Raw genomic sequence first — 13,153 nt, 5'->3', positions numbered from 1 at the left:
AACCTATCATTCATTCAATTTCTTGGTTTTAAAATAATCATTAATCTAATTCAGAAGATTATGAAAATAATTGCTGTGCAAGAATAAGATTAAATACTGTGATTCTTATGCTGACCCCTAGGAAAATTAGTTTTATCTCGGAAAAAATGCTTATTATTGTTTGGAAGCTGTAAATTTAAAACCATATTTTTAGGGTTAAATAGAAGTTTAACTTCAAGAGATTGAAGTTTCAGGCGACAGATTGATTGAACAGTTAGAATCGAGAATTAACAGCTGTAAGTCAGTATATGTGTTTGCAAATTGGAAAATTTTTTAATTTTTCATGGTACAATAGTTTAAACGCACTCTGTGGTTCAAATAAACTTTCAGTTACTGTTATTTATTAGCTTTGAAAGTTCTGCATTTCTAGTCTAGGGCATAACTCATCCTGATACTGAGAATTTAGATCAGCTATTAGGTTAGCTGACCATTTGATAAGTACTAAATTTTAACCTAAAAGTTATAAACTATGTAATTTATAATAATTACAAAATTTTATTCTATTTCTTAACATCAAATGCTATAGAAATCAAAAGTTCTTTTATTTGGCTACATCAAATTTACAATGGATAAAGCCATAAAAAATCCATGTAACCAGCCTGTCTGCTTGGATTGAACCCAAGTCAAACTACTAGTGTTCAGCAACTTTGCCACTCAGCTGCTGGTGGGCAGGAATCAAAAGAATGTTAGATTATTTATAATTGTAAGTTTGAAATATAATATTTACATGCTTTTTGGTGTAATAACGGGTGAAAATAATTCTATTAATAACATTGAAATATATGATTTGTGCCATTGCAAGACCTTATAAATGCATATTATAAGCTGTTTCTTCCAAATGTTTGCAGTCTAGCCAATCTAAAAACAATTGCTTAATCCGTGTTCTACCACTATTTTTTTTTTTTTTCATGTAGACATAATTTTTAATGCTTTTTAGTTGTCTTTTATATATAAAATATTAGGCATCATCTGCTGAACTCTTCGAGATAATTTCTGATTATTCACATCCCCATAAAAAAAGCCCAGAAGTTTTGATGAGTTAATGCACCATGTTACCCAAAAATATTTATGCAGAAACTCACCATGTTACCCAAAAATATTTATGCAGAAACTCACCATGTTACCCAAAAATATTTATGCAGAAACTCACCATGTTACTAAAAAATATTTATGGGGCAACCCAAGAATGCATTTAGCATCATCACCTTTTCTTGTCTCTAGGTATTTTTGCTAATAATACTGCAGATTATAATCCCTCCTATGGGAATTTCAGTATAACAGTGGTTTCCATAAGGTAGTTTTTGTTATCTTCTTTGTTTACAAAATCTCGGACCTAACTTTTAGCACAGAGAGAGAGTAATGTAGCCTACTTAAAGGCATTGCATGACCTCTTTCTTCCTTCTCATTTTAGTACTTTGATGCTGTGTTAGGGCCAAGGATGTTAGAATACATGGAGATGCTCTACACCCTGTCCAAGTGAAGTCAAAAGGGGTAAAGCATGCCCTTAGTAGTCGCGGCTTAGAAAGATAGATGTGCTCTTTAGCCAGTGAAGCAGAAGCTAACCACGCCCAGTTTCATTAATGTCAGATATAAATAAAGACCACTGATTCTTTACGTCATTTCATTTTATTTCTCCATTATATAATTGTGATAATTTCTACATTATCTAATTCATGCTATCAGTAAAAGTATTGTGAACAAAAAAATAGTAACTAAGTATTTAAACCATAAATTGATTATACTTTAGTTGCTCTAAATGTATATAATTCTCTGATTTTCCATGTTATAAATACTACTTATATTTTGAAATAAAAAACTTTAACTTGACTGAACAATGATAAAAAAAGTATTTAAATTCTGCATTCTTATTTTTAAAAATTGCACCATAAATTTGACTTTTGCATGACATTTTTCTTTTGCATGAAGAACTAACTCCCCCCCCCAGTTTACTTACCGTTTTTCTTTCACAGCTGAATTAATTATAAGAATAACATTTATTATTGTTATGCGAAGAAAAATCTGAGAACTGTGTATGTTTTTTCATGCTCGTTACTCCTAGAAAATACTCAAAATCTTTATTGACGGTTTTTTAAACACACATTTCAATTATTCTACTTATTTATGTATGTTTAAAAACATTCTTTTACACAGGAATGAAATCTGTAAATGTAGACATTATTTCCTTGTAACAATTCAGTACCTTTTAGTTCTCTCTTATCTTCAGGTAGTAAATACGAAAACATCCGAACAGCATTTTCCTACCCTTATGTGGCGTGGCTTATTTGCTTCCTTCAGCTTCACTCTCCTCGTACTGCGATAGCAGAAACATCATCACCATGTAGTCTAACCACCTTGGTTAGGGCAATCCTCTGTCTTTTTTTTTTTTTTTTAATCAGATACAGGTTGCTGTGTACATGATAACAACAGTACAAAATAGAGAAGTGTGCATCTCTTGTTTGAAATAGATCGTCATTGAGATAAATGTAAAGATACCAAAAAAAAAAAAAAAAAATTTCTTCAAAGTCAGCAGTTCGCGAAAGCTGTCCAAAGTCATCAACAAGTTAGCGACTTTTCGATGGGGAAGCAAATAATCAGAAAGTATCCTGAAATTATTACATTCTTTAATCATTTTAGTGCATGGAGTTAATTGTTTATTTAATTGGCTTTGAAACCATATATTATTCATAAAATCTGAGGCTGTATTAACTACTATTTAAAATTAGTAAATCCTTAAAAACTAGGTTTGATTGACTTTATTTAGTAGCAGCTGGTGATTTTTGTTATTGGTATGAAATTTAGTTGAGAAAAATTATAATAAAGAAGTTTCATTAGCTATGATCAGCAATTATAGATGGTCAGTAGCAAATATAGTAAGTAAAATATAGGATATAATAGGAATATACTAAAAAAACAGTATATAGGTAATAGATGTTCATTTGGGGATAGAATTTTGATTGTTTAAAATTTTTTTAAAAAATTGTTAAGTATATCTTAAACTGGAAATGAATCATAAATTTCTTTGACTGTGTTTATAATTATGTAATTTCTTTTGTTCCAGTTGAACAAATTCTTTTACCAGATAATGCAGCCTGTTTAAGTGTAAAAGCCTTTTTAAGAATGTGTAAACTGAACTTCCAAGTTGAAATGCGAACTAATGCTGAGAGCATGTCTCCTTCTGGTATGATAGCACTTTTCATTGGTTGAACTGTTTTTAGCTAATTTTGACATTAATATGCAATGTAATGTTCTCTATAAAACAGATTTAATTTACATTCATTAAATCTGCTGGCTCCACATGAAAGCAAGCTAATATTAAAAATTTTGATACCCAACTTCAGATAATCATGTATTTTAGTAATTATTATCACTTATATTGATAATTTTATACATTAAAAAAAAATTAAACCTTCCTTTTTTTTTTTTTTTTTTTTTTTTTAATATTGTCACATGAAAGCTTTGTAGCATCAGTAGTTGTAGTGATAAAGTGAAAGGTTATCCAAAATCAGTATGAAATAAGAATAAAACTAAATCAACAAAAGTAGTAAACTAATCTGAAGTGGTATTTATTGGTGTGCTCAATAAATCTTGGTGTTACACACACAGTGTCTCTGCACTGGGCACTGTGGGTAATCACCGTACCTTCCCTTAAAGTCACTATTGTCTGTAATCCAAGAAGTTGTTGCAAGCATTTACTTTTTGTATCATGCAGCTCTGAAAAATTTGGTATAAAAAATAACTATAGTACATGCGTAACGTTAAAATGTTTCCAAAAGAGTTTACATATCTTCAATCTCTGTTTTGTTGCAGGCAGTGTTCCATTTATTAGATGTGGGACATTTGTAGTTGCTGATGTTGAGCCTATTATTAATTTTGTACATTCAAAGGTAAGAAATTATTTTCTGTTATGGTGAATGTAATTTGAGTTGTATTATATTTAGCTTTTAAGCTTTATTTTTATACTAAATTTGGAGCAAATATTTAGAGAGCGCTTAGCATCATCTCTGTTTGATAGGTGGTGTAAAAACAGTGAAAGTTCTGCTTTTAAATGGTATTGATAATATGTTGAGTGTCGTAATTTAATCTAAAATTGAATATATATTTATAAATCCATGATTATTGAGCATTTATATTTTTTGTGTTATATTCATTATATATGAAACCCAGTACTTTCATTGATCCTGTATTATTTTCTCATTTGTGTTTTCTGCTTATAGGCTTTTTATTGATAATACTAATTGCATTCCTGAAGTCAATTTTTAAAAATAAATTTCACTTATATACAGGGTGTTTCACAGATCATGGGACAAACTTGGAGGGGTGATGGAGCATACTAAAACATGCATTTTTTTATAGGAATGTAGATGGGTTAGGCTGGAACACAAAAAAACAACAAGAGGAAAATGCGTTTATGTACAAAATCAGCGCAAAGTGCTTCTTTGTAGCAATGCAGTATTCACAATAAATGTTCAAAATTGCGACCACCAGCAGTAATACATGCTTGGTAACGTTGCAGAAGGGATTGACGAACATTTTGAAAAATGACAGGAATTTCGCGCACGCTTGCAGCCGCAATGGATAGTCATGCAACGAGATCCTCTAGTGAGTCAACGGGAGTCTCGTAAATTATGCTCTTCAGATGGCCCCATAAAAAAAATCCAAGCTGAATAAATCTGGCAAACGGGGTGGCCATCCAAGTAATTGCAGACCCACACGTGGTTATGGGCTGGTGCACCATCATGCTGGAACCACATGCGATCACGAATGACAGCCGGAACATCCTGCAGCTGGTAGCATCTTTTGTAGAAAAATATGATAACATTTTTTAAGCCGTTTGTACATGCAGGTAAGAGGTATGGGTCTATGAGGTAGTCGTTAACAATCCCCTCTCACACATTCATGGAGAAGAGGGTTTGGAATGCATGTGGATGTGTGCAGTGTGGATTATGAGTTGCCCAGACGTGCATGTTGTGGCTATTGAAGATGCCGTCCTGTGAGAAAGTTGCCTCATCCGTGAATAGCAAATCTCATGGGAAATCCGCCTGCGCCGCACACTGCTGCAAGAACCAATGACAGAAATGAACTCGAAAAGGGTAATCTGTCTCTTGCAAGGCTTGGACTTTCTGTAAATGGTATGGGTGCAAACCTTTTTCATGCAATACTCTCCAAACGGTGGAATGACTTAGCTGTAGACGACGTGCAATAGCTCTTGTACTTGTCTGAGGTGATTCATGCACAATGTTCAAGATGGATTCTTCAATGCGAGGTTGTCGTGCACTTCTTCTACTTCTAGTGTCAGAGGTGGCTTCAAATGGTTTTCACACAGAGACCTATGCAACCTCTCGAACATTGTGTGCTTTGGCATACACCTGTTGGAAAACCGTTAATGGTACAACCGTAGAGCTGCTCTGCCGTTTCCATTAGCAGCACCGTACATGAGATTCATGTCAGCTTTTTCCTTGTGCGTAAACTCGCCCATCACACTCGACATCAGAGTTGCGAATGATCCTCTGATGCATCGGATCATGGTTTATTCAGCTCACTACCGCCCTCTACCGCTGCAGTGCCAGCCAATCACAGCTGTAGTTCCTTTTACTGTTAGTGTTCCCTTTTTTGAACATTTATTGTGAATACTGTATTTTCCTCTCGTGTCGTTTTTTTTTTTTTTTTTTTTGCGTTCTTGCTGTACTTTTCACTTTAGACCCTATTCCTATACAAAAAATGCATGTTTTAGTACGCTCCACCACCCCTCTAAGTTTGTCCCATAATCTATGAAACACCCTGTATAAAAAATTATATTCTGTTATAAAAATGCTTTGCCTCATAATTGTTTGAACTTCCAGCCACACAAATAATTTAATATTTGTGGAAGAGTGATAGATGGAATCTGTTCTCATATGCAAAACTGTATCTTGGTTGCAACAATAGTGCTGACATTTATTATCTAATCTTTATGAACAGGAGTTCATATAAGTCCCTACCAAAGTTATTATCATCATATCTATGACATAAAATTTGAGATGTGCTGTCAAGTTTTAGTAAATTGTTTGCCATGTTTCTCAAGATCTGGTGCAATCTCGTGGAAATGGTGATGTTGAAATCAAAACTAATTTAAATAGCTACAGATGTTGACTGTGGGAAACCAGTGATAATTGGCATAGATTTCATTTTAGCAGAAGCACTTTTCAGGATTCTGACACAATTGCTTTCCTCATCTTTAGCTAAATAAAAAGCAAATACTACAAACAGAAAAAGGGAATTTAGAATTTTTTAGAACATGCTGGTAGTTATCACAGTGCTGTTTACAATGAAAGGGGAAAATATTAAGAATAACTGCAGTGAAAAAAAAAAGCAACTGGTTATATATAAGAATTGAAAATGGGATCAGAAATTATCTATGTGTAGATGGGTTGGGAAAATGGTTAGAATTTCAGTTATTGACTATTACCAATAAATTTTTATGAATATGGAAAACCATCCTGAGGTATCTTGATGCTCTAGAAATATTTTAAAGAAACTTCTGCGTTTAAAAATTTATGATAAGAAGTTTTCTCATTAATGAGACTTTTCTGTCAGGTACACATTAAACCGTTTGCTTTTCATTGAATACTAAACACTATGTAACAAAAATGAATACTTGTAAAATCAGTTTTAAATCCCAACTTTTCTAACAATGAGACATGTTCTTATATTGCAATACTAAGAATTTGCATAGGATTTTCTACCTTTAAACTGAGTATGGCAAAAAGTGGTACTTTTCCGTTTTGCCGGTGCAAATGATAAAGTCGCCAATAATGGTACAACTGATTCCAAACTTAATATCTTTGCTGGTAACCTTTTACGCCTCAGTTTCAAAACAAGTCACAGCCATTTCTTATCAGATTGATTGTTTCTTTCAATGCTGGTATATAATTACATAACATTTTTACAAGATAGTTAAATTTTATACCCTAAGACAATTCGTGGTAATTAAGTCAATTAGAATGCAGTCGCACCACTCACCCAAAGGCGAGATCAAGTGTTAAATTCATCAATTATAATGAGATTGCTCTAGCGAAATAAAGCACTGCGGTTTCACATAACTTCTGAGTAAGCTATTTGTACGAATTGAAATAATTCTTTCATTTAAACTTGTATTCCAAATTAAGATTTAACTTGAAATTAAAGTAGATAATTACTGAGAGAATTAGATTCTTGTAGCGTAGTTTACGAGTAGAAATGAGATCACTTGGGGTCATGTGACAAGAACCGGTGAATCAGGATTTTGAACTATGAAAGCATAGTAGATTCTTAAATTAATGTCTTCTTAAAAATTTATTGTCTTTATTTATTGCCTTTTTACAAAATTTAAAACCATATTAAAATGTTTATGCTTTCAAAATAAAAATTCTTAGAATTAACATTAGTTAACATTTTTTATGTGTATACTGTATATTGTCGCCAATAAAGTCTGCTTGGGGAGATTTGCGCTGGCGAAATGGAAAAGTACCCAAAAATTTTCTTGTTAAGTAATGACAATAATTCTTATATTAGAAAAATGTCTTTTGTTTAACAAATACGACAATCTGGAAACCTGATTGTAACTAGAAATGATCACTTGATTTTTAATGCATTATCTGTTACAAATATTTTCAGATATCTAGAAATTTTATTATTATAAAGTTTTTTATTGTCCATATTTGCTGCATGAAAAATATATGAATGAAAACCATTCATTCAACTTGCCATGGAAAGTAAGGAAGTTGGCAACTAAGTGTTTTTAAATCTTCAAATTTATTGATTACAGAACTATCTGATTCATATATAATCCATACATATTACTTTTCTGTTTAAGGCAGTTATCAAGTCATCTAAAATATCTTCAATGCCTTAATTTTCTGTTGCATATTAATCTACTTATTTATTATAAATTCATCAGAAGGAACATTTATATTTATAATGATTCTGGGGCTCTTTTTTAAAGGAAATCATTAATTCATTTAACCCAGATGCGAGTGATAATTACTCATAAATGTTATATTTTGCATAACTAATGCAGTGCTTAACAATAAGAATTAATATGCTTACACCTTCAGAATTATTAGGCTTAATGACTTGGGTTTCTTACTGTGTCAGTCCTTGACCATATTATTAGATGCATAGAATACGATTTTATTGGGGTACGGCTTGCTGTATGTTGGGAGTAGGTAAAAAGCTTACATATTTTACTTCTACATGCTCAAAATATATCTTCAGTGTCTATAAATATCAGGAAATAATAAATGAGTTAAGTTTCGTAATAGCAGTTATCTATCTCTCTATCTATCAATCTCTCTATTTATATATACAGTAGAGTCCCGCAAACTCGACATGATGTAGACTAAGAGACTGTCGAGTTTCCGAAAAGTCAAGTTTTACGGAATTAGGGGTGGGTTTTTCAGAACTGTAAATTACATTAGACATTTGTAGCACAATATCAGACACAGAAAAGTACAGCATACAGTTAAATTATTGTTGAATTTTTTATGTCAAGTTCTAGCACAATAGAAGTCATAAAAAGAAAAAATTCTGTAAGATAATGAGTAAAAAAACTTCCTTAATTTTGCAAAAATGAAGAAAAATTATTAGTAGTTCTTGGTAGAAAAATATCATGTGATGGTAGATTGTCTCTCACACTCATTCCGTCATCATGCAACTTCATCCCGTAGGCGACGAAAGAACAATATGTTCATACCAGATGCTCTTTGCTCAGTTCTTCACTATGGGTCATCATTTTAGCTTTTTTGTTGTCTTCAATCTCTTTGTTTTATGATTCATCTTCATTTTTATCCACATTGTCTTTCACGAGGGCAACTATTTCTGCATGTCTTAAAATTTCACAATTTTCATCTTGTCCCATTCATTCTTCAACATCACCATAAGTAACTTCTTCTCAGCCTGGAATTTTCTGAAGTCAACTATTTCACGATTTTCTGTCTCTTCTTTGCTTTCATGAAATTCATTTTCTGAATGATCCAGCACTAGCAGTAAAGCCAGGTTCTCCTTCTTGAAATTCATCATAAAATTTTAGGGCTTTCCCTTGTAAAATTGATCTCTTGAAATGGCTGTTCACTTTTCCCTTTGCTGCCTGAACCACAAATAAAGCACCTCACTCACTTTTTCGTATTCACCACCTTTCATACTTTTTCTTTCCTTTAAACTATCCGTACATGCTCTTTTCAACACACCAAGACTCGATTTCGGACCTCTTCCCTTTTTCCACCCTATCAAAGTAGTGCATCCAACACCTAAATCCATGGTATTTTGTTTACACTTTTCCCTTTGTCCAGTCTCTTTAAGGCATCTTATTTCATTTCCATTGTCACATTAGTTTGTTTTCTTCTCTTTTCAAACGACATTTTCACTTCCCAGAATATCAAAAGTTCCCCAAAATATGTTAACACTTATACATCTGGATATGAACTGAAGAACCATACCCACAATGAACTGATGTGAGTTTAATTTGCAATAAGAAGCAGTCACAAAACTTCAGGTAAGTCTCCTAATGGTTCACAACAATAGAACTTTGCCGAATATGACCAAAAGTAAACTTTCAGTTTTGTGCACCGGAAAATCTGCCTTCTTTCCTGCTGACTGAATTGCTTGTTTTTGCACGGAAACTCCAATTTTAATTGTAAAAATCGTTTTAACTGTATTTGGTGCTTTATGTTTTGTTATATCTTTCAATTTCTAATGAAGATATTTTGAGTTTTATGTATTTCTGCCTTGCTGCAAAGTGAGAACTGAATTAGTTGAATGAGAAATACATCTCTAATGAAATTCGAGGAAATAAATGTTTTGTATTAGCAACAAATATTGTCGCCAGTCTGTCTTGGACAGAGAAGAATGTTTACGAGTAGCGCATGCACATTAGGTAAGCGGCGCTGAATCGTCTGTGAAATGGAACATGTGGCAATGATTAGATAATTCTTCAGATTATATATTTTTTGTGTATTCTGAGTTATAAAATGAATGAAATGTTATGCTGTTAAGTGAACCTAGTGCCCGACTGTTGCTGTGGTAAATAATTATCGTGAATTTTAAAGAGTGCATTTATTCTATTGTGTTTTATGCGATATTGACAAAGATTCAATTCAATTAAAAAAGTTTAGATTTACTGAAGGTAACTGGTGCATAAAACCGAAGCGAGTTTCTTATGAGTGCGTTATGACATTAGACCTCTCCATTGTTGCTGATACATGCATTGTTTGATGACACTGTTAAAAGCAGTCAGTAGCAGAATATGGAAGTACCATGTCTGCTAATTTGAATCCAGATGATTTGAACTACAGTGTATTTTCAAAGAAATATTTGGATTCTTTTTAAGCTGCATTTTGTGCATGATATTTCTGAAATTTTTTATTTAAAAATAATGAAATTTAATGATTTAAAAAATTTTTGTTTTCTAGACCATATCTTTTAATTATTTTCTTTCTTTCCTAGGGCATTAATCTAAGTGCACATCTTGATCATGCTGGAATAGCAGATATGAAAGCTTATATTTCTCTTGTAAATATTGTCTTGCGTAATGCTGAAGTAAGTTTTATTTTTTTTATGTGCTAATAACAGGCTTGGAGTTTACTAATGCATCAAAATAATTATGGTACACCATTTAGTGAAAATAAATTATTATCAGAGCCAACACTAGAGTCTGTCTCCACTAGATAAAAGAAAATTTAAACATCCTTATGCATTGTTTTCTTGGTATTCTTGTGCTATCAGGACTGGTTTCAGAAATGTAAATGTATATGCATATATTTATAAATGTAGGTGCTCATGTATACATCTGTATATTCTTTGCATATATATGTACAGTGTCTCACAAAAGTGATGGGACACTTGTGCTTTACAAAAGGAAACTGTAATAAAATAAATTAAAAAATATGTAAAAATTTTTTGTGGGTGTGTTTCATACTTAAATTTAGTAGCAATTATTACATAACATACATTTTCTCAAAATATTAAAATAATTATTTAATAATTATATATTAATAAAAATATTAATAATTTAATAAAAATACAATTGTTTAGAACGGAGCAAAAAATGGCTCACATAAGTGATGGGACACCATTAGATACTACTACGTACTACAATAAAAATATTTTTTTTTGGTTTTTATTTTTACTCAAAAGCAATTAGCAATAATTTATAAAATCGTCTGCAGTCTTTCTCTCCACTTTGTTTTGGAATTTTTGTGTTTTTAGCTCTGTGCAGCCATGAATGCTAAACGAAAAGAAACTTTGCCTGAAATTCGAAAATTAGTTATTAATTTGCATATTGAACGTGAAAAATCAATTAGAGAAACTGCTGAAACAGTTAACATGAGTCATTCAACAGTTTTCAATATCATTAAACAATATAAAAAGAATCATATGACTCAGGATAAAAGAAGACCTGGCCGACCATCAAAGCTGTCCAATGGAATAAAGCGAAATATTGTTCAAAATATTAAAAAAAAAACGAAGAATGAGTGCTCCTAAAGTTGCTGCTGATTTACAAGCATTATATGGAATAATTGTTAATCCTGAGACTATTAGAAGAGTAATTCGATCTGCTGGATATCACGGTAGAGCAACCAGGAAAAAATTCTTTGTAAGTGAAAAGAATAGAAAACTCAGACTGGCTTTCGCAAAATCCAACATAAATAAGAACTTTGATTACTGGAATGAAATTGTATTTGCTGATGAGAGTAAATTTAATATATTTGGTTCTGACAGTAGAATCTTGGTGTAGAGAAAATCCAGGAAAGAATTTCGCAAACAGAACTTGGTGCCAACAGTAAAACATGGTGGAGGAGGAGTTATGGTATGAGGGTGTATGTCGTCCGCTGGAGTTGGTAATCTTGTTTTTATTAACAGTATAATGAATCAGTACAAGTATATTGACATTTTAAATCAAAATTTGAAATCTTCAGCACGAAAATCGACCCTTCATAATTATTTTAAATTCTACAAGGACAATGACCCCAAGCACACTGCTTTGAACGTTAGACTCTGGTTGCTGTATAACTGTCCTGAAATAATAAAAACGCCACCACAATCTCCAGACTTAAATCCCATAGAGAATATTTGGCAAGAATTGGAATCAAGAATTCGCAAACACACCATTTCTTCAAAACAACAATTAAAATCATTGCTTCGAGAAGAATGGGGTAAAATCACTCCAGAAATCACAAAAAAATTAGTCGAATTCATCCCAAGACGATTAAATCACGTTTTAAAAGTAAAAGGAAATCCAACAAAATATTAAAACATTTTAAGAAGTAAAATTTTTGGATAAATATTTGATGGAAAAGTAAGTGTCCCATCACTTATGTGAGCCATTTTTTGCTCCATTCTAAGCAATTGTATTTTTATTAAATTACTATTTTAATATTTTGAGAAAATGTATGTTATGTAATAATTGTTACTAAATTTATGTATGAAACACACCCACAAAAATTTTTACATATTTTTTTAATTTATTTTACTACAGTTTCCTTTCGTAAAGCACAAGTGTCCCATCACTTTTGTGAGACACTGTATGTGTATGCACACACACATATATATACATTCATGCATGTACACATTCTTACATATATACCTTTCTGAATCTGGTTACAGAAGAGTACCGTTTTCTGTAAATGTTACATTCTACCAATAAATAACCCCTCTCCTCCCCCAAATAAATGCAAATTTTTAAAATTTTGACAAAATATTTGGTGTTAAGTAAATAAAAGGCTTGAAATAATTAATTTTTCATATGACTCGATTCGTATTTGTATACAATAATTTTCTTCTTGTACTGATATTAAGAGTGAGCATCTATATATATATAATGGATTTAAGATCACACTAAATGGATTTAAGATCATACAACATTATATATATATATATATATATAGCGGCTAAAGTGTGTGTCGCCGATAGTTTATTGTTGCCACTCGGCAAAATGAGTGTAGAAAAATAAACGTTTCCGCAGTTTTTAATTACCGTATTTTTCGCCGTATAAGACGCACTTTTTCTCCCCAAAATCAGGGGGGAAAAAGTGCCTGCGTCTTATACGGCAAATACAAAAGCCCACCATGGCCCTCCGCTGCCCCTCCACCTCTGCATACAT

General features: G+C 32.0%; 1 protein-coding gene across 10 annotated transcripts in view; it reads left to right on the top strand.

Moving 5' to 3' along the window:
• The window catches only part of LOC118185243 (metaxin-2-like), an 81,423-nt gene that overhangs the window by 22,818 nt on the left and 45,452 nt on the right, over positions 1-13,153 (top strand). For 7 of the 10 annotated variants that reach the window (XR_015041253.1, XM_035355080.2, XM_085817127.1 and 4 more), the window contains exons 3-5: positions 3,098-3,217; positions 3,847-3,923; positions 10,498-10,590. Coding sequence is in view for 9 of the 10 variants with exons in the window: in XM_035355080.2 (XP_035210971.2) it covers positions 3,098-3,217; positions 3,847-3,923; positions 10,498-10,590 (290 nt within the window). In the remaining variant the exon portion in view is untranslated. The remainder of the gene's footprint in view (positions 1-3,097; positions 3,218-3,846; positions 3,924-10,497; positions 10,591-13,153) is intronic. The other 3 variants (XM_035355085.2, XM_085817126.1, XM_035355083.2) reach the window with 1 other exon arrangement.

Source organism: Stegodyphus dumicola, chromosome 5 (genome assembly GCF_044657685.1).
Source record: "Stegodyphus dumicola isolate Sdum_Otavi_A_Nest chromosome 5, ASM4465768v1".
Lineage (NCBI taxonomy): Eukaryota > Metazoa > Arthropoda > Arachnida > Araneae > Eresidae > Stegodyphus > Stegodyphus dumicola.
The sequence above is the reverse complement of the archived record's forward strand: the minus strand, read 5'-3'. Positions and strand labels throughout refer to the sequence as shown.